This window comes from Cheilinus undulatus, linkage group 15 (assembly GCF_018320785.1).
Source record: "Cheilinus undulatus linkage group 15, ASM1832078v1, whole genome shotgun sequence".
In the NCBI taxonomy this organism is placed as follows: domain Eukaryota; kingdom Metazoa; phylum Chordata; class Actinopteri; order Labriformes; family Labridae; genus Cheilinus; species Cheilinus undulatus.
Window position 1 is genome coordinate 7061047 of NC_054879.1, and position 22178 is coordinate 7083224.

Genomic DNA, 22178 nt, shown 5'->3' on the forward strand with positions numbered 1-22178 from the left:
AAAACAAGCCAGATCTACATTATCAGGGTATATGCAGGAATCTTGAAGTTAATTTTAATACCTTTCTAAGACTTTTTCAAGACCTCAATATTTTTAATACCTCACCGCCACTTTAAGCTGTAACCATTTACATCAGTGATATAGCTCGCTCTGGCGCTCTCAGAGACAATTTACGAACGCACCCACAATAGCCTAGTTTTTTATGTACCTGTTCATCTTTGTTTTTTGATACAAAAGAATAAATTCACACAATTTTATGATGTTTCTGGGACTCAGACTCTTGGACAGCTAATTCAGAAAAAATACTTTCAAAATTTAAGACTTTATAAAGTCGTGATAAGACTTTTAAAACTTTTTAAGGGTGTTAATTTTCCCAAAACTGATTTATCACCGTTTAATACTTTTCAAGACCCTGCGGATACCCTGATTATGAAACCTAGAAATTCCAGAATAAAATTAAAGACCAAGAATAAAAAATAAAACCCCAGAATAACCTGGGCAAATCCAGGCAACACAGGAACCCAACTACATAAAAAGAGACCTAAGGACCAAAAATATAAGAGCATTAAGAATAATAGGAAGAGACAGAAATTAATACGACTCAAAACAGTAAGATGTAGAATAAAACAATTAAAATGTGTAGAAATTAATGAGACATAATACAAAAAATAGAAAGCTAGTGGTAAAATATTAATCTAAATAAAAATCATATTGACGACAATAATCAGGTGTAAAGGTATAAATGACAGCAGCATAAAGAGGTTTAAAAAAAGGAGGAGGGAGGGGGTAAAAGCTCTGAAAATAGCCAGGAGAACTGAAGATATACTGTAGCAATAAGAAATGATTTAAAAGATGTCTCTAATTCAGCGTGTCTTATCTCGGGCAGGTTGTTCCAAAGTCGAGGCACCCTGACAGAGAAGGCCCTGTCACCTTAAGTTCTGAGCCTCGACTTTGGAATGACCAGGCCCCCGCCTGAGGATCTAAAGCTGCGGCCTGGCTCATATGGGGTTAAAAGTTCTGTTCAGTTTCTGTTAACTTTGGCAGCAATAACCTCAACCAAGCACTTCTAGTAGCTGCTGATCAGACCTGCACAATGTTCAGGAGGAATTTTGGACCATTCTTCCTTACAGAACTTCTTCAGCTCTCCCATATTTTGTCTGGTGTGAACAGCTCTCTTGAGGTCATTCCACAGCATCCCTGTTGGATTCAAGTCTGGGCCAGGTCTGGACCCCCTAAAAATATACATAAAATGCTTAAAATTAGTTACATGTAAAATAAACATAGTCATTTGGTACCCTGACACGCCAGATGGATTTGTTTCACACATCCATCAGCTTCAATCACATCTCTACGGGCCAATCAGAGCAACGAAACACGTGACGTAACCGCTATTGAGCTGCGTGTGCGCAGCTACCGAGGAATAACGCAAAACATGGCGACTAAAGACATGTAAGTTCTCGACTTTTGTCGTTTTTGAAAAGAAAACCATTCACTGCTGTTCTTTGTTCTTCTTTTAACGAAGAAATATCAAGTTCTGATAAAACTGGTGCTTTAGCAGCATCCACGCTAAGCTCTCCCACCATAATTGCACCGGCCTCTTGCTGCTGCCTGTTTACATCACGACTCCGCTGCACCTGAAAGTGCTGCCCCTTTTGATTGGTCCTGTCACTAGGCCCAAACGGTTCAGATGGGAGCTTTGCAAGGTGGATTCGCCAGTGAGAAACACGGAAACAGGTGTATCCATCTGCTTTGCAAGGTTAGTCATTTGGTGAGATTTATGGTAAAATCAAAGTAAAGTTTAAAAATAGACTTGTCAAGATTAATTACGTTATTAGCAATTAATCAAGGTCCACAATTAGTGATCTGATCCTTTTTAATTGGGAATTCCATGCTTTATTTTCCCCTTCAGCACCGCTTTAGTTAAGCCACATGAGCATCTCCCAGCAGCCACAGATGTAAAATAAGCCCACCCTCTGCTCCTTAATGTCTCCTTTCACTTTATAAAAACTCAGACAGCTCAGTGGACAACTCAGAAGTCATCTGACCCTTTGTAATGTTCTCTTATTTAATTTTCAATCCATATTAAGTTCATTTTTCCATCGTTAAGTATGTGAAAATTCTCACTCTGCCACCAAAAGCAGGTCTGCATCCAAACAGGAAGTGAATTATCTCTAGTTAAAGACAGTAGAAAAAAATAAAAATGGCATAAAAACAGTTAAAAATGCAAAATAATGGAATTTCAAAATGCGATAAAAATGGTGCCATTAATTGTGATTAATTACAGAATTTCTGAGATTAATCGCGATTAAAAACTAATCTTCTGACAGCCTTCATTTTAAAAAAACATTTAAATGTCAGCCTACACATGACTGCTTTTGAATGTGCATGGCTATTTTCGTCTATACTTAAACCATCTTTAGGAACAGTGGGGGTCCCCGGTCTCTGGCACCTGTATTTTGAGGGTCGCAGACCAAAAGGTTTGAGAACCTCTGGTATAAGGTACTTAGTGATAGTAGTGCCACACTGATTTCAGAGAGCATTGCCCCTTCAAACGAGGAGATGCTAGGCTATACAGCATAGCAGACGGCTATAGTTTCTCCACGTAATGTAGCAAGTTTAAGGTAGAAAAGCCTTTCAAGTGTTTCCCAAGTGCTGTTAAGCAGAGCAAAGATTTTTTTACACAGCTTTCCAAACACTCTAGTTTTATTTCAGATGCTTAAATTATTTTACTTTGCACACCGAAACAAAATTATTTCACAAAACCCCAAAACTACCAGGGTTGAAAATCTCAGCCCGGAGCGCAGATGGTTGAGTGGTTTGAAGCGCTGCCCATGTGCGCAGGCGGCCAGGGTTCGAATCCGGCCTGTGGCTCTTTGCCGCGTGTCTCTCCCTGCTCTCTTCCCTGTTTCTGAGTCTATTCACTGTCCTTCCTCTATCAAATAAAGGCATGAAAAGGCCCAAAAATAAATATTTAAAAAAAGAAAATATCAGCCCCTTTTAAACTCACCTTTTTGTTAAGGCATAGCAAAAACCACTGTTGTGCATGAATGTGTTTTAACTTTATAATGCTTAAAGCTTCTTGTTATACTCAGAGTTATCTACAAATTTACACAGAATAAAAACTTCAGTAGCGGTTTGAGCTGCCAATGGAGAAAGCATTGCAAAAACAGACATCCATTTAGACTTGAGAAAATAAATTGTTGTTGCTCATGAGGCAGGAGAGGGATCTACAAAGCCACTCATTTTTAAGTGTCAAGAACTGCACTGAGAAGGATCATCATGAAATTCAAAGAGAGCCACACAGTCCAGAACAAGCCTGGTAGAGGTAGGGAGAGAGAGATTTCAAAGACTAGTGTAGATGTGTCTAAAGACCCCAGACAGCTGCCAAGACACTGGTGAATGACTTATCCAGGTCAGGAATTGTAGTCTGAAAGACGACAATCTCTACAGCCCTGCACAGGAATGGACTGAGAGGTTACGGACCAAGATAAACTCCACTTCTGCAGGAGAGGCACCTTCAAACCAGACTGAAGTCTGTTAAGGACAACCTGGAGAAGGATTATGGATACTGGAAGCAAGTTCTTTGATCAGATAAGACCAACTAGAGCTGACCTTCAGAGATCCTGTGTTCAGATGGATGGATGGATAAGTTGACATCAGGCTGTTGCTGATTGGTCCTTTCACCAGTCACAGTGAGAGAGGGTGAAGTAAGTCTAATTGACTGTTTAAGTCGACCAGGCTGTTGTCAGCAGATCTCCATGGCACACAAACACAACTGCTGCTTCTATTTCACTGCGACAGCACAGCTATCTAATAACAGTAATTTCCTCCATCTGAACCATGAGGTTTGGTTGATCATGCTATACTTATGTGTGCATATGTGTGTAGCAGTAGTGGGTCAGCGAGCTCTCAAACATACAGAAGCAAGAGGAGAAGAGATACTCTAAATGGGTTAGACTTCTGATTTCTGATTGGCTTATGTGACTTTTAAACAACCAATATGATGCATATAAAAGGAAAATCTACCCACATTTAGTGCTTGGTGGCTGATTAAGGGCTTTATCATTGATATTGAGATATGAAACTTTTTAGTTGTGGAAGTTTATATCAGCATTGTTTCAGACTTTATAATACGGCACCAGTGGCAGATTTAGCAATTTTGGGGCCCAAGGTGAACTCAAGCATGGGACCCTCCACATCCATAGTTCTCCCCACTTCTTTTTTAAAATTTTATTTTATTTTATTTTGTTTTATTTTATTTTATTTTTATTTTTTTTTTTTTTGGAACATGTATTTTATTATTTTTTCATAAAACTCCCCGCTTTTAAAATCTTACTAACAAGGAAATTCCTACTTGTAACTTGATGTAAAACCTTGATGTAAAATGTCACAAAACTGCATAAAGTAAAAAAAAAAATTTTTTTATCCATTTTGGATTTTTTTTCTTTTTTCGGTCATTTTTACTGACCAAAACATCTCAAAATGTGGCCAAATACATGTATTTGATCACAAATTTGAATACGATTCATATGAAATATTTATCAAAATAACACACACCAAATGACTTTTTTGTGTTTTTTCCAAATGAAAAAAATAGAAAAAAAAACATTGTTTACAAAAAATATTTGCATTTTATTCACATTTGATCATTGACAGCTGGCTGTATGTCACGATAGGATGACCAAGTTTATTTAATATTTTGGACTTTTAATGAGTGTCTTAACCCCTTAAAATCCAAGAATTCTGGCTGGTGTTGAAAAGAAAAAAAGGTTAAGTTGATTATGTAGTCTGGGGCCCCAAGCAATTGGCTACCTTTGCCTGATGGTAAAGTCTGCCCCTGTATGACTCAGTGCTATTCAGCACCAGCAACTTGATAATAACATAACACAAGTCAGGACAATGATACAGAGACATGTCATTTTTCTGCCCTACCCTTAAATTTACGAGCCAACGTGATAAGGCAAGACTGTTTGGTTAATATCTACTTTGATCTGCCAACAGGACGAGTACTGAGACTTGTCAGGAACCTTTATGGGACATATAGCCAGAGCAGATTTCCAGACCAGAACATTACCCTCAAACACACCTCTTTCATTCTTCAGCTTGCCCCCTCCCCTCAGGCTCCCACATCTCCCATAACTTCCTGTTTCACCAGCATCTGTGAGGTAAAGAGAACACCGATATGGTAAATGGTCTTGGGCTTCTATCGTCATCATTAGGGCTCGAGTTGTTTTGATTCCAATACCAGTACCTGAAATACAGCTTAAAATGCAGGTATTGGTATTGGTGAGTGCACAAGCTTATGCACCGATCCAGTACCGTTTGGTTTAGCTTTATATTTTGTTTCGTTTAGCCATGCTAACTGTTAGCACCAGAAATCAATTCTTCACTGCCGTTTTTAGAGCAGTGAAGAAAAACCAAAGGACCCTGCAGCAGCAGAGGATGGTGTCTGTCTGATAGTTTCTCTCTGAATGTGATCCTGAAAAATGCCTTCCAGACCGGCGCTGTCGTATACGACAAGAAGCGACACAGTTTATCCAAAGTTAAGTAACTTTTGAACAATAAAGAGTTGCCTCTGTTTTTCCTCTTTAAGCCAGCCGTTGTGCCTTCCCATTGATGCTATTGATGCCTTTGGATCCCATGTGGCAGCATTTTCAGCGAGCCTGGAACTCGAGTGACTTTTGAGGACTTTAATGATTAAATCCACCCCAGTAAACCCAATATTGAACGTCTTTTTTATCCATTTAATCGAATTATGATCATTTATTACCACTAGCTTGAATGCTAACTGCCATATTATTTTCCCTTTGGGAGGGTCTGTCAGCCAGTTGCAGGCTATTCTGTATTCAGGCCATGCTGCCCGAATAGAGCGTAAAGGAGAGCGAGAGAGAGCCTGTGAGCCCCCCCCCCCATTATTGTTACTTTTGGGTTTAGTAGTAAAACTCAATAATCAGCAGAAATACAACTTTAGGATCACTGTGCCACCTTTAATATAAAGTCAGTAGTTTAAATGCTAAAAAAGTTTAAAAGTATTTAAAGCAAATTATTTGCATAAGTTCATGTTTATGTGCTGCCATCTAGTGGTCATTGTCACCTGGGTTTCAAGTGTCAGTTAAGTTTCACTTCAGTTGGCCATGCTGAAATGAAGCATGGGAGTAAGGTCTTGAGTTCCTGAATGTTTCCTGTTATGCTTTTGCCTCTGAGACCATTTGTCTTTAAGCTTTAAGTACTTACAGTGTAAAGAGAAATTTCCCGTAAGGATGTTTTTGATTTTTATGATTAACACGCTAATTGCTAGCTAATGCTAATTCCACAAGCTAATTGATTGTTCCTGCTATTTTGGCTAGCTTGCAGATTTGTGTTGAATTAGCTGTATTTTTATGCAGTTGCTTGTTTGTAACTTAATGTACGCATATGCAGAGCTTTGTACTGATTCATTTTCATTTTCTGTGTGATCCTACAGTTTAATAAGAGGAAAAAGTAAGAAAATTATATAAAGGAACACTTCAGTAAAGCCAAGAAAAGTCAAGCCTTGTGTTTCATTGGAGACCTCTAGAGTGTTATCTGTCTAACTCCGTACATGGATACGTGCAGACAGGGCAGTACAGTCACAGAAATGCTGTATACGAAACTATTTGTTGAGCCATGATTCTGAGTTAAATATAGGTCTAAAATAATTTGCTAGTCTGCACAGTTAGTTCAGAAAGTTCATACTAGTATCAGCTCAGTATTTGGTATCGGCCTATACCCAACACCTTGGTATCGGAAAGGAAAAAATGGTATTGGAACAACCCTTACTAGAACGTATGCCTATTCATTCCTATAGAGGCAATTTCTATTTGTCTGATTACTTCAAGTACTGTACTAAACTGCAGGTTGCTCTAACTCATTCTGGGTGTGGAACTCAGCGATGAGAACAACAAATTCAGAGAGAGTTCCTTTTAGGAAGTCAGTATCCCATCATTTTTTAGAGCGTGTATTTGTTTTTTGCTGTATTATTTATGATTATTATTTATCTGAATGCTGCAAGTTATTGATTGTAAAGTGATAACTATTCTGATAAGGTTTTTGCCATAATGCTGGTGACAGCATCAACGTTTGTGATTGTAGGAAGATAAATTTCTCAGAACCCACAGCAATACATCATGTCCTGAAACATGGCCTTTAAAAAAATCCATTATAAACTCTTTACAAGCTGACAAGTAATCATTCACAGTGAGACTTGGTTAAGGTTTTACTGAATGGTGCGTTTCAAGGTTGAGATATGAAAGTTTGAGATGATTGCACATCAGTGAATGGGTCGTGTGGGGACAGATGACGTTTGTGCTTGATCCTGAAACAGTACTTTAAAGTGAAACAGTACTGGTTTGATTGTCGATACCTGATGGATCCGAGGAAGGAAGTTCACAAAGGATGGTCACAGTTGTTGATGACAGTTCATCAACAACTGAAAGTGTAAAAGAGACATTTAAATAAAGTTTTAGTCAGGGTTAGGTTTTAGTCATATTAACTCATTCTTTGTCTTTTTTTTACTTGTTTGGTATTCTATATTTATTTGTTCATATATGGTCCCTGATTCTTATGCTTATATTATTTCATAAGTAAATATATGAGCAGGCCTTTCGCATTGAAATGCTGCTCCAGTTATCATATTTTATTTTTGTGTTTATTGCAGGCTTTATGTTGACACTGGGGACTAATTTTGTCTTTGTAACTGACCGTTAAATCTCTTGCTATAAAGTCACTGTAGTGATTTTTTAACATAAGTTTGTAGCCCCATTGTAAACTATTTACTATTTAGCTCTTCAGTCCTTTTTAAAGCACACAAACACAACACCATTAAACTTTACTGTCATACATGTCCTAAACCAACTATAATTTTCAAACAAAAGATCAGGATTGGGTGCATGAAATGTACTTTTCTGTACACTTTACATTTTTATTTCATATTAAATTAAGACGCTACACTAATGTACATTAATGCATATTTGTATTTATTTATTTCATATTGAGATAAGGGTATCTATGTGGTTTCATTTTGAATGGTAAAATTATTGCATGTTTCCTTCAAAAATATGAGTCAGGGTTAAAACTGTGAACAATAAGAACTCATTCCAGGCTTTTATAAGAGAAGTCTGCTGAAATCACCAACAATATTGTCAGTCTGAGTCAAGAAGCAGGCTTTTTGCAATCAGGAAAAAATGACTCCAGAAACTTTTGCAGCCCTTGCTGCTTGAATATTTTCTTTTTTTTTTTTTTTTTTTGGACTTGTATCAGGATAATTTCAGTCATCTGGCATGCTAGCTTAACCACAATGCACTTAATTCAAACTAGTCCAAAGATTAATTCATGCTTGGCTCTCCATGTATGATAATTATATCTTTATAACAGAAAGAAGACATTTAGCATCAGGTTAAAAAGGCCATGGTTCCTGTGGCGTAGATGTTTGCTCGAAACCCCTTACAGGATTATGTGTGATGGGCTGTGTGTGCATGTCCCTGCTATTGATTGTAACAGTACATGTAATTTAAGCCTCCGTCTGCATTTCACATTCTGGTCCACTTCATCTCAAAGACCCACTTCACCTCCCCTGTGGATTGCAAGCTCTTTATAATTGAACATAAAGCTGAACATGCACACAGAAGCAGGAACACAGTCATGAATATGCAACCCCTGAGGAGTGGGTGGTTTGAAAAGAAAGCACTGGAGACCTGTGGTCAGGGTACTTGAGTTTTCTCTGGGCTTATAGCTGACCCCTCATCATCTGCCGCAAATATTAGTGAATATATAAGGCTGTGGTTAACACGCTGCAGGCATCATAGCATAAACATTCATTAAAAAAGTGCATCAGTTAAGAAAAACCTGCTCTTACGTTTATGTTTAAGAAAAATGTTGAATAAGATATCTTAAAACAGTGTCAGTCGGAGTAAACATCTGCAGCTGCTTCATCGCATTTTTGCATTTTTGCATCGCACTGCATTCATCAGGACGATCAGAGCTACAGAACATGTGATATAATGCAGGCGTGGTTGCCAGGTCCACGGTTTTGCCACAGAATTGGGCTACTTTATACGTACGGCTGCAGGTAGACTTATTTTTGTATGCGGGTTGAGTGGACCAATTTTTGATGTCTTGTGTATGTGTATTTAATACTCAAAGCAGAATAAATGACTTTATTTACCCTCAAATACATCTAAATCAACCTGCAAAAAAGCAGGAAAACAAAGAACATAGCACAACCCAAGATCTGCTGTGCCACTCTGGCACATAGACAAAGAGAAGCAGCATACCTGCAAGGACACAATCCAAGGTGTGACAGAGGTTTTGATTGCTTATGTTGAATTTCATAGTGGGCTTTTTTTGTTTTGTTTTGTTTTGTTTTTGCAAGTTTTTATTGGCCACTGGGCTAGATTTGTTACCCAGACCTGGCAACCCTGGTGGCATGTGCAGCTCTGCAACGGTAAATGCTACCATAGTTTAGGAACTGTGTATGATGATGTGGACTAAAGGTTATAGCCGGTCAGGAGAAGAGCAAAAACCTCTTCTACACCAAGAGCAGCTTACTGTGTGACTCTTTGCTCTTGTTTTGATGAAGAAATGTAGACAAGTTATGAATGAACTACCGTTATATCAATGCTACAGCCGAGCTAATCGCTCCACCAGCTCCCTTTGCATATACAGACCCACGCAACAGCCCCTGCCATCAATAAGTCTTGCAAACATATTTCCTGCCATGAAAAGGTTTCAGTGCTGTTTATATCTTTTTATTGTATAAAGAAATGTGGTCCAGCTGTGATAAAAGTGCTGCTATACTCCACCGAGCTAACCGCGAGTTACAAGGAAGTTGCTATTGGCTCACAGTACAACTAAACCCCACCCATAGCTACTGCCTCGTTCTCCTCAAATGACGCTGATTGATCCAAACAGATTCATCAACAAATTCATCAGATTAAGAGATCAGATGCTAAAATGTCATTACAAAGCAGCAAACAGGTATTTGAAGCTGCTGGTGCCTCTGGAGTCCCACAAACCTCAAGGTGTAGGATCCTCCAGAGGCTTGCAGTCGTACATAAAGCTACTATTCAGCCACCCCTAATCAATGCTTCACAAGCAGAAACGGTTGCAGTGGGTCCAGAAATACATGAAGATTCATTTTCAAACAGTCTTGTTTACTGATGATTGCCGTGCAACCCTGGATGGTCCAGATGAAGGAGTAGTGGATGGTTGGTAGATGGCTACCATGTCCCAACGAGGCTGTGACTTCAGCAAAGAGGTGGTAGAGTCATGTTTTTGGCCGGAATCATGAGGAGAGAGCTGGCAGGCCCCTTTAGGGGCCCCGAAAGTGTGAAATTGACCTCGGCAAAATATATAGTTTCTGACTGACCACTTTCTTCCATGGTACAAAAAGAAGAACTGTGCTTTCCGGAGCAAAATTATCTTCATGATGGTCATGACTACACCCATAAAGACTACAGTTGTACTTGGTATCAGACCCACAAAGAGGACCCCTGTTGAGATTCTGGGGGAGGAGGAGGAGAACAATGAAAGTGACAAAGACTTATCTGAAGTCCCAGAGCCACATGATTCCACATATCAGCCTGGCGATCCCATGACTGAGCCTTCTGAAATTAGGTTAAGTGTAAATGTAGTTATAGTTTGTTTCTTTTGCTTTCCAATAGATGTTTTTCCTGAAAATGTCCATTTGCTTTTTTCTCTGATATAGTGAGAAGGAATCCACTACCCATTACAATGAGCTCAAGTACATTGTGTTTGAAAGCTGTCTCAAACAGCTCTGCCAGACCTGTCCAGCGTGCAAGCGAGCTTGTGATGTGCATCGAAGGAGACTTGGCACATATGTGGCTTTCAACCAGTTATGCCCCAACTGCCACTATAAAAGAGAATGGGAGAGCCAGCCGATCAGAGGAAGTACACCAGTCGGAAATCTACAGCTGTCTGCAGGTGTTTATTTCACTGGGGGATCTTTCATTCAAATGGAAAAGGTACTGAACACCATACAAAGTAAACTTGGAGGAACACATTCTGTTTTCTATTAAATATTCATTTAATTTCCCCCTAACCCTGTAAATCTGCAGATTTTTCTTTGTGACATGTTTAGGAGGCATGCCAGGATGTATCTTGAACCTGCAATCAACCATAAATGGAAGAAAGATCAGTAGGCACAATTTCAGGATGTGAGACAGAAGGGCAAAATTGCACTGGGTGGAGATATGAGGGTGGATTCACCAGGTAAGTGCTCAGATGTCATTAAATCCAAATACATTTTCATTACAGGAGGAGCAACACAAAGAGCAGACACAGAAGCAATACCTGGAGCAATAGTAGGAGCAGTACACGGATCAATACAAGGAGCAACAGGAGCAGCAATAGGAGTTGTATTAGGAGTTTCTATAAGAGCAGTAATACAAGCAGCAGTAGGAGCAGTTATAGGAGGAGCAACAGGAGGACAAACAGTAGATGAAATACTACAACTAATAAGAGAAATAACAAGAGCAATGGGAGGAGGTGTAGACGGTGCAGAACAAGGGGCAACACATGGAGCAATAGAAGCAGCAATAGGAGCAGCAGTAGGAGGGGCAACAGGAGGCGCAATAGGAGCAGCAAATTTGGGAGCAATAGAAGGCATGACAGTAGCAGGAAGAGTAGAAGCCATTAGGAGAGCAATGATGGGAGCAATAGAAAAAGCAAAAGGAGAAGCCATTGGAGGAGCAATAGAATTATCAATAGGAGCAGCAATTAGGGAAGAAACAACAGTAGCAATAGCAGCAGCAACAGGAGCAGTATTAGGAGCAATAAGAGGAGGCGCAATAGGAGCATCAGTGGGGCAGCAGTAGGAGCGATAGGAGCAATAGAGTATAGTAAAGAATAAACAGATATGACAATATGTGTAGGAGATAGATTGATCACACAGGTAAGAAAGGTAGTCAAAGTACTATTACTGTGAGGACACATTGAAGTATATGATTCACAATATCAGCAGGTTTATATATACTTATTGACCACTTTCAAAATGAACACAGTGTATCACAATACTTGGCTGGAAATATCAAGAACATAAAAATAATATGTCAGTGAAATTTGTCAAATGAAAGGGGTTGTACAAATTAAAGTTCATGTAGTGAAAATAAATAGAAATGGTCAAGTCCTTATTGATATAAATGTCATAATGAAATGTTTAGCACAAGCTGTTCTTGACTGTCAAATATAATACAATACAATATACTATAATATGTGGGTGTGTATGTATTACACACATGTACATATTCAAGTCAAACAATCTACATAAGTCATTTTTCAGACCATAAAAATAAATAAACTTTATTATACTTTTGGTATTTCTTTGCAGCAGATGTTTTCTACTTCAGTTGGCATTTTGGTGCATTTTCCACGAGTACACATGCGATCAGAAATGAACAGAGATAAATAAATACACCACTAAATGCAGTGAGGGATAAGTCCACCTTTATCAAAGCCATTTAGTAACACAGTAATCAAACACTTACCAAACAGATATGTCCTTCTCTATCCTTCACTGCTGCTGGTTTTGTTCCCCTCTCTCCAAACTATCGGGATCTGACTCTGGGTCTAACACGTACGAACTTATCTCAAAATTCGCCATATTTTTCTCATTCGAACCGGTTCATTCAAAGTTTACTAGTATGTAAACATAGCCACATTGAAGGGGGCGGGCACAAAACATTGAGTCCTGCCCCGGCCAGCCTCCGGAAAATCAGCCAATCGGAGGAAAGCAGGTCTGTGGGGGGGGGGTTGTGTGTTAAAGAGACAGCAGCGAAAACAAAGCGTTTCAGACGGAGGTTAAAATAAGGGCTTTTCAGGACACCAGTGTGAAAAATATGAGGCGTTTTTTTGAGCTGTAAACCATGTGAAGCTACTACGTGGGTATCAAAGAGATGGTGTGAAGCCTTGAAAAATGGCAAAATACCCCCACTTTAATGTTTAACAAAATAAAGTTATCATTGGAAGGTTTGTTCAATAAAATTTGAATCATGCTCTAATAAATGATGAAAAACATACTGACTGTCCTTTGCATTGACTGTTTAGGAAATCATAGAAAATTTTCATTTGCATGATAATTTTGAACGGGGTGTATAGAGGCGCTGTATTTTCTATTGTGAAGCCTGGTTAACATAATGTGTGGTATACTTAAAGGAAATGTCACCTTTAAAATGGGATATGCACGACTCACATTGGTTATTCATTGCTGCTGTCATGCAGCATCTTAATGTTTTCCATCAGAAATGTCAATAACCTGTAATATGTTACAGACTTCTCATGCAAATGCAAACCCTACCTTTTACCAGCAGAAGAAGCAAAAGGACTCCAGAGAAGCATATGCTATAATGTGAGAATAAACTCTGATATTGGCTGAATTCACAGCACAGCCCTCTTCAGCAGCACATGGGTAAAATCATAAATTGTATGTTTTCAAAATCATGTTTCTGCTTGCCAGCTATAATAAAGACCTTCAGAGGGTTTTTATTATCTCTGAAGTATGGAAGAAGGCCATCACTCAGAACCATGTGATTGTTGCAGCTAACCAGGTTTCATAGTTTGTTGTGTGCAGAGGCTGAAGGCCATAGCAAAGAGCAAGGGTTTTATTTTCACCAGGATTGAGCCTCAGCCGACGGCCATGTGACCAGTAAAAAGTCCTTTCTCACGCCCTTGAACACTCAAACATCCAACCGATAACTGACATCTTTACACATTTTATTTCTTAGCTTTCATTCATAAGATATTTGCATATGTAGTCATTTTCTTTCAATACGTTTTTTTCCACATTGTAACTGAAATATTCATCAATCATCTTTGCTGCCTCTTTGGTCCCAGGGTGCTGGAGCTGAACCAAACTGTCATTTTAGGCAGAGACAGGTTGTACCATAGACTGCCGACACAAAGACAACCACCCAGTCTCACTCACAATCTCACCATTGATCTGTATTTACAGATTATACCTAATAATGTAGAATCTATACACAGGTTTCTTAGCATGACAAGCATTCTGGTGTCTGTTTGAAGTGTTTTAGTAGTATGAGACACACTTTATGGACAAAAGTATTTAGCCGCCTGACGTTTACTCCTACAGGGACTGCAATGACATTGTTATCAAATACATGTACTTTAATATGAAGTTGGCCCCACTTTTGCTCAAACAGCCTCCACTCTTCTTTGAAGGCTTACCACAAAATTTTGGAGTGTTTCTGTGGAGGATTTATGCCCATTCATTCTGTAGCACATTTTGAAAGTCAGGCGTTGATGTTGGACTAAAAGGCCTGGCTCTATATTTCCGTTCCAGTTCATCCCAAAGGTGATCGATGGGGTTGAGGTCAGGATACAAACAGACAATATGGTGGTGAGCTAATATGCCAACATCAGGATAGATAGATAGATAGATAGATAGATAGATAGATAGATAGATAGATAGATAGATCATAGATAGATAGATAGATAGATAGATAGATAGATAGATAGGGGTTTATTGTCATTGCATTGTAAAAAAAACTCCTCTCCTCTGTAGAAGCAAACACAGTTGTTCAAGCAGTGGTTAGAAATCCACAGCTTCACACTGTCCTTTTAGCGAGGGAGTGGGCTCGTCTTATATCGTCTATATATAATATCTAATAAACGTCTAATATTGGATTTCCTGGGGTGTTTTTAATCTTTAAAGACCTCGGAAAGACACCCAAGTTCCAGGCTCACTAGAAAACGTGTAAGAGCTATGAAGGTGTGGATAGTGTCCTTAGAATGGCACAATTGAGGGTGTTCACAGTAAAACACAAGTAAGAGGCTACAATTTATGGTTCAATAGTTATTTAACTTTGAATAACACGACTTTAGTTGTATACCACAATGCCATCCTCAGGGGGGTTAAGCATGATAATTGCCTGTATGGCGCACAATATCTGGAATTTGCAGGAAAAAGCTTTGATATGCATCATTATGGTCATAATGCACAATTTAAAGGAAATTCCTCAAATAACTTCAAACTCAGGGGAGAACACTACAGTTTCAGCTCATTATGGGTTACTTGAATCATTGATTTGTGCTTAACAGCTGAGAATGAGCTAATCATGGTAAAGTTTCCATTAATCTACTGGCTAAATTCATTAATAGCCCACCATTATCACCTATCATAAAGGTTTTTTGCTCCTCAGAAATAAGGTAGATGATTAACAGCAAAGAGGATCAAAGGAGGCTGAATGGAAAAATATTAAAGAAAATCAAATCCTGAAGCTGAAGGTTTGATCTTAGTCGTTTACATATTCAAAATGAGTGTTAGTCATTTAAGTGCCACATGAAGAGGGCTGAGATGAGCTGCTGAATATTAAATTACTGTATGAAAAGTGCCAGAGAATCCCCCAGAGTTGTGCAGTTTAAGTACAGATGAACATTTATTTTCAGCGTTGAATTTCATTCCCCATTCTGGCGCTGTCACCAGAAATCTTTATGAGATTCATGGACAAGAACCCTGACCCGCATGGAGGCCTGCCGGTCACGGTTTATGACAGGCATGAAACTAAATATTCATGCCTGACCATCATCGACGTGGCCGTGATTCACAGGAGTATTCACATACTCACAGGGGTATCAGCCAGCTGAAAGACAGGATAGACATAACAGCTGCTAACGTTTAGGTCCATGGGCTCCAAGGCTGCAACACTTCAACACAGAACTTGGAAACAGATTTTTTTTTTAAGTAAGAAGCACTAAAGCAAGGTCTAAATGGCTCTTGGTTGCCACTTTTTTGTCCTAAGTGTTTTACTGAGTCAATAGAGCTGTGAGGCTGGGATGATAGGTTTTCTGTAGTTTGGTTTTCTTTGACATCAACCTTTCAGACCTTTTCTGTTCCCTTCAGTTCTTCCACTAATACTATTTCAGTCCCTAATGATGACAACCATTCAGAAAAACTGCACCGAGCCTTTCAAAAGAATCCCCTCTGGGGTTTTTGCCAGAAGGTCAAATAAGAGCTCAGTGCTGTATTTACTTCACCACACTTGTGTGTTGCTGTACACAGCTAACGACTCTGAGAAACTATCAAGATGCACAAGTCCCTGGCTAAAACTTATTCTTTTTTTAGCAGACTTCTCTCAGTCTGCTCTCTATAATGGTGAACAGGGCTGCAGTTAGAGCACACTTAGAAAGGTTTTCAATTGCCTGACAGAGTTCTCCTGAAGAATTACAGAGTTGTTGGATTAATTGGTTCTATTACTTTTGCAACATCATCTTTCAGGTGCAAGATGACACAACACTTAATTCTAGTCTGAGAGATTTCTACACGCTCCCTTAAAGGATTGTGGTGTTTCTCGTCTGACTCTATCAAATCGATTTCTTGCCATAGTAGCACTAAATCCTGTTGCCTTCTCTGAGATCTTGAAATGCTCATCACACAGCACTTCGACTTCAAGACCAGAAATAAAATAGGACTGACATGGACAATAAATAATGATGATTGGTCATCCATCTAAAAAGGCCCGTCTGATATACTGATGTTTAGAACTATTCTAAAACACTTTTCACATTATCCTGTCACCTGTGAAGAGAAAAGCAGCACTCTGTTCAAGCCGAGCTGTCACAGAGATCAATAATGGGCCTGACCCCAGCTAAACTCTAAAAAATGAAATGTTGATTTTACTTAACTAAGTTATGTCAACCGGTTCCACATAACCGTGTTTAAAATGGAAAAGCAAAACACTATTAACGTGAACAACACATAATAAGTAAATCTTACTTAATTATCTTACTTTAAAGCTACATGATATTACTACATTGCTTAACCACAACAACATTATGTTGGATTTACTGACACTACATTAAGTTAACTTAATATGATTGAGTTCAACTACCTTAACACAGATGAATATTATTAATGTGATAGGTTTGTGTTAATACAACGCCTCAGTTGTACTGGTTAAATGACAAAATTAAATAAATACAATATAAGTTGCAGGGCTGCACGGTGCACTGATAAAAATGTTTTGTTGATCCTACTTAAATTTTTTAACTAGCAGTTGCACAAAAGAAATTTGCTTAGATTCTACAGATGTTTTATATATTACCATTCCACCTAAGGTGGACCAACTTGTGCAATTATTTGCAGTAACGACTGTTAGTCATCCACAAAATCATTAGGTAAAGTGTCTGTGTGTCATTTTCCATTCATTGACATTATCAACCGTAACATCGCCCCCTGTAGGTGGGACGTCTTAAATTGACACAGCAACTTTATTTAAATATTTTATTTAACCTTTATTTAACCAGGAGAAAACCTCTTTGAGATTAAAAATCTCCTTTTCAAGGGTGTCCTGGCCAAGACAGCAGCAAACTGAGTGCATAAAAGTTTAGTGCCCAAAGGCATTCTGGGAAAACTGCAGATTTGTCAAAACTCAAATAATTTGAGTAATAACCAAGTGTTGGCTACATCTTGATATCGATAGCTATAACCTTATACAAACAAGCAATATGTGATAAAAAAAATATTGTTACATCACTTGTGCTGCTACATGGTGATTTGTTTGCTCCGTAGTTATTGCGCATGTCTGAGAATGCGTCATAGTAGAGTATCTTTGTGTGCATGTTGGATTAAATGAGATGGTTATGTTCGTTTTAATCAACTGTGTTTTGTAGCCTTGAAATCTCTCACTATTAAGTTATTCCAATGAAACCTTGTTAAGTTTTCTATAAAAACTTAAAAAGTTATAGTAAGTTTAACACAACAAAGTTACATAATATGAACAACATCACTATTTCATTTCTTGGAGTGTAAGGAACTCCTTTATCATGTCAAGCTGCCACATGGTGAGGCGGCTTCTTAGTCAGATTATAAAGGAGATTTCTGAGAGATCAGACATTCCCATTTGTTTCAGAAGTTTTCATTTGTTCTTTGTGGACCTTGTTTTTATTATTCTGTCATTATTCAAACATTTATTCAAACAACAGTTTGATTTTGGAGGCTCAATTTAGTGAAACAGTGCAGGAAAGTAAGGAAATATTTGATGTTAAGGTGCAGAAGGTCAGCAACCTGTTGCACCAGCCATGAGTAAGTTCTGCCTTAAGTTATGATGTAAAGCCTACGTTGAAACTAGTTAAGTTCTAACTTAAGTCGTGTCATTGTTCAGTTGCACCACAGAGACATAAGATTGATCTTAACTAGTAGAGATTTACGTCCAAACTAACCAAATACTGTTGCAGATATGACGTATTCTCTTACTTTAACCAATCACTGAAAAGCATTTTTTAACCCTGTGTTTGCTACAGATGCTAACGGCTAAAAATAACGTTAGCTAACTGCCGTTAATCATCAAACAGCATCCAGCATGGATGACAAATATGACAAGGCATTACGCATACGTGAATATTATGAAGCCTACAGCCAAACATAGAGCCAGTATAAAATAGGCAGTATAACAAAGGCAAGTCCGCCAAATAAGGAAATGCAAGTAGACAAAAAATATGAGTTTTCAGACTAACAAGCACGGTGATTACATAACATTAATTGAAATAAATTGATTTATGATCCAAATTCAAGTATCACTGAGCACAGACATAATATAGAACGGGAGATTGGCTGGCTGGCCGGAGGCTGATGTCACCGCCATGTTGCCAGAGGCAAGTCTCTACGTCATTTAATACAGTAGACAAGGATTGTTCAAGTTTTCAGAATAAATAGCTCAAACAACAGAATTACATGGCTTTTAATTAATCATTTATAATAAATGATCCATAATAAAATAATAACTGATAGTGAAACATAAAAGCAGAATCCACTTTCTTGTATTTTTTCAGCTGAATAAAAACATACTCTATGATTTAAAATAAAATAATTGTATATATAATTCAGTTTACTGAACATCCTCTGTATGTATGTTTTTGAAGGATTACGGAGAAATTTGAAGGCTGTCCATCATTTCTACGGACTGGAATAATGAGGATGAACCACACACACAGATGCATAGACCTTTTCCATTTTTCACACATAGACTATCAAGGAGGTTATTTATTCTTTTCAAAAATCTTGCTGCCAGCGGGCTCTATCACTGACTTTGACACCATAGAGTGCATCAGTCTCCATGCTGACAGCGCATTAAGAGGCTGCTGGAGGTGTCTTTGTACGTGTTTGTAAGTAACAGAGGGATACAAGTTGGCATGTAGATTGATAAGAGATGAGTACGCTGCACAAACTGAAGATGTGGTCTCGTAAGCGGTGGCTCTTATTTTAGATAGCCTAGAAGATATGTTTTCTTATGATTTATTTTCCACACATCTGTGAGTGGCCACTTTAAAGAATCTTGCAGACATTTGCAAGAGTATGTGATTGTCACAAGTTTGTCCTTTCTTGTTTTGTTTTTATAATTCAGCGTGCTGTAACGATAGAAATCCTGTGAAGCAGACAAAGTTCAAGTGACTTCTGGTATTAGATGAAAAGATTTGGGGTTTGGGGTTGAGGTCCTTGGTTGTTTCCAGGTCCCTCTCCATTTTAAACCTATAGTTCCAATTGCAAAGCACTAAAGTCTTTATTAACAAAAACAGCAAAAATGTAAAACAACTCCTAAAAATGCAGAAAAGACCACAAATTACAAAATCTAAAGCTCACCAGAAAACATGAGGAAAAACTGGAGACATTGGAGTTACACACAAACCTACACAGGAGGAGATTTCACAAACAAACTGACAAAGACACAGAGAAACACAGAAATTAACAGGCGAACTGACAGGTCATTATCAATTCAAACTGAATTGCAGTGTGATTCCTCCGCCTCTACTCTCCCCCCTGCTGGCTTGCTTACACACTGGCAACATCTATCCATGCCCGGGCCTATGTACTCAGTCTGATCCAGCCGGTGGCGCTATGTACATAGCTGGTTTAAAAACCTGCCAAGGAGGAAAAAGAAGAAGCTACCATGGCCCACACTCTGGTCATGACCCAAGCTAAAATTGCTTATGCTTTCACCCGGCTTAAAAGTCCATCCTGCTGTCATAGATTACTTAAAATCACTTTTTAAGACATCCACACACCTACGCACAACTCAGAGGATTAAATGGGCTCACTCTGCAAGGATGCAGTGGTTTTAAGGGGACAAGAGACATTTATTGCCTTTGCATCTCATCTTACTTACTCCAACTTGTGTTCATCCGTAAGGTAAGTCATAACAGACAATTCATTGACTTGATTCTGATGATTTCCCCCTTCTACTGAGGAAAAATGTGAACAAACTGCCTTCCTGTGGAAAGAAGTTTAGTTTTTCAGTGGCATCATATAGCTGATCTGACGTTCTGTCCTTTATTCTGCCGCAGTTGCATTCACATCTCATCCAAATGGTGCTAGAGTCCACTTGAATAGCACCGGAGACCATCTCCCCAAGTGGGCCCAGCCCGGTGTCCAGGGTTCAGTTCGTGCGCATTCACACCGACCAAAATGATCCAGACTTTGGGCTCAAGTGCACTCAGATCTGGGACTAGGCCCAGAGTGTGAAAGCCACCTTATTGAAAAATGCACATCCAAGTTTATGAGCAAGGAGTCTGGGAGTCAGCTTTTGCCCTAACCCAAGACCAACCCAGCGCCTCTGCATCCTTGGTCTCCATGGTTTGCTCATGGCCTATTGTTGTTTTTCAGTGTAAGCTTACCAGTGTGAGTTTTCCTGAGTACTTAGCTGTTTATCCTCTGTACTGATTTTTGTATTCCTCTGAGCCTCACAGCACTATTTCCAGGATTGATCCAATCAGCCCAGTACCCTGGATCATTACAGAAACCACCATGGCTTTAAACCATAAGATTGAACTAACCTGTATCGACATCTACCTGTGACTCCAAAGCATCAAGTTAAAGACATTTCCTGCAGAGTTCTGTGTTCATGTGTGTTGCACATGCAGTCTCAGTAGGTATTAAATTGTGTGGGGATAAAGCTTTTACTGACCCACTGGAGATGTTGAACACCAAACACAACCCTGTATCAAGCTGACTGTGAGTAGTTAAATCAACATTTTACTGAGGACAAACAAAAGAGTTCAGGCCTTCTCATCTAAGTCACTGCAGCAACACACAGGAAAAACCCACAAGTGCTGTTTCTAAACAGTAATGTCTGCAGTATCACTCCCCCTGTGGTAAGCTGGCTACCAAGAACAGTCCCCTTTTGTCTTTATAATTTGGTGCCAGTTGAAGCACCTCTTTTACCGTGTTTGCCTTAATCTGTTGATGTTTTCTCAGTATGCATTTTTGCATAACATGCACAGTATTTTTTTCAGAATAATCTAACCTTCCTCTACTTTATGGATGTTTTAGGACCACATATAGGTCATAAATAAGTTAGTGAAAGATGATTCTGAGTGTATGACAGATGTAATTATGTCTGCATAATGTCGTTCACAAAACTACCAGAAGGTTTCATCGAATACAGTTAAATTTCCCCCCATATCATTTCAGGAGATTCTTCTGAGAAACCAAATGCTTAATTTAATCTTAAAAAAGTAGTCAATCCCTCGATACCTTAAGTGGTTTCACAATATTACTGTTTAATTCTAATCTCATTGTAGCTCATTTTGACTTTTAGGGCTTGTTTTTTTTACCTTTATATCTTTATGTTTTGATTGATTTCTAATCTTTATGGAAATTCAAGGGACTATTTCAGAAGAGCATTAATAATTTTTGCTTTATTTCAATGGTTCCCAAACTTTTTCCCTCATTTCCTCGTGATGTTGAAGACAGAAAACATTAGAGAATAAAAATCATGTCTGATCCTGTTTGTTTGTCCAGGTACTTTAATAATTACCCAGGGTATGCTTCTGTAACTTAAAATTAAATGGGGACTTCATCTTTTTTATCTTTTCCAATTTCATAGGAAGGCTTCATCAAAATACAACTTAAATCTGCCTATTACCACATTTCACACATTGCTGAGTGTTCTGGGGCATGTTCAAGGGCATGAATGAGCTGCTACACCCGAACAGTTCAGGACAGACAGCAGCTGACACAGCATGCTCTTTAAGCACAACAGTGAATTTTTGCATTTTTATGTGATTCATTTTCAAAACTATGGGGCTGATCCACTGTTTTTAGCTCCAAAAATGGCAAAACAGATTACCACAGGGAAAGGGAAAATAGCTGCCACAAAATGCATGCGAACTGCTGAGCCGAGCAAACAGCTTCA

The 22178-nt window shown here is 38.7% G+C and overlaps 1 protein-coding gene across 1 annotated transcript in view; it reads right to left on the reverse strand.

Moving 5' to 3' along the window:
* Positions 1 to 1066: 1066 nt before the first annotated feature.
* LOC121522590 (polycystic kidney disease protein 1-like 2) overlaps positions 1067 to 22178 on the reverse strand; it is a 108040-nt gene continuing 86928 nt past the window's right edge. The window contains exon 43 of the mRNA XM_041807124.1: positions 1067 to 1232. Within this exon, the coding sequence (XP_041663058.1) occupies positions 1067 to 1232 (166 nt within the window). The remainder of the gene's footprint in view (positions 1233 to 22178) is intronic.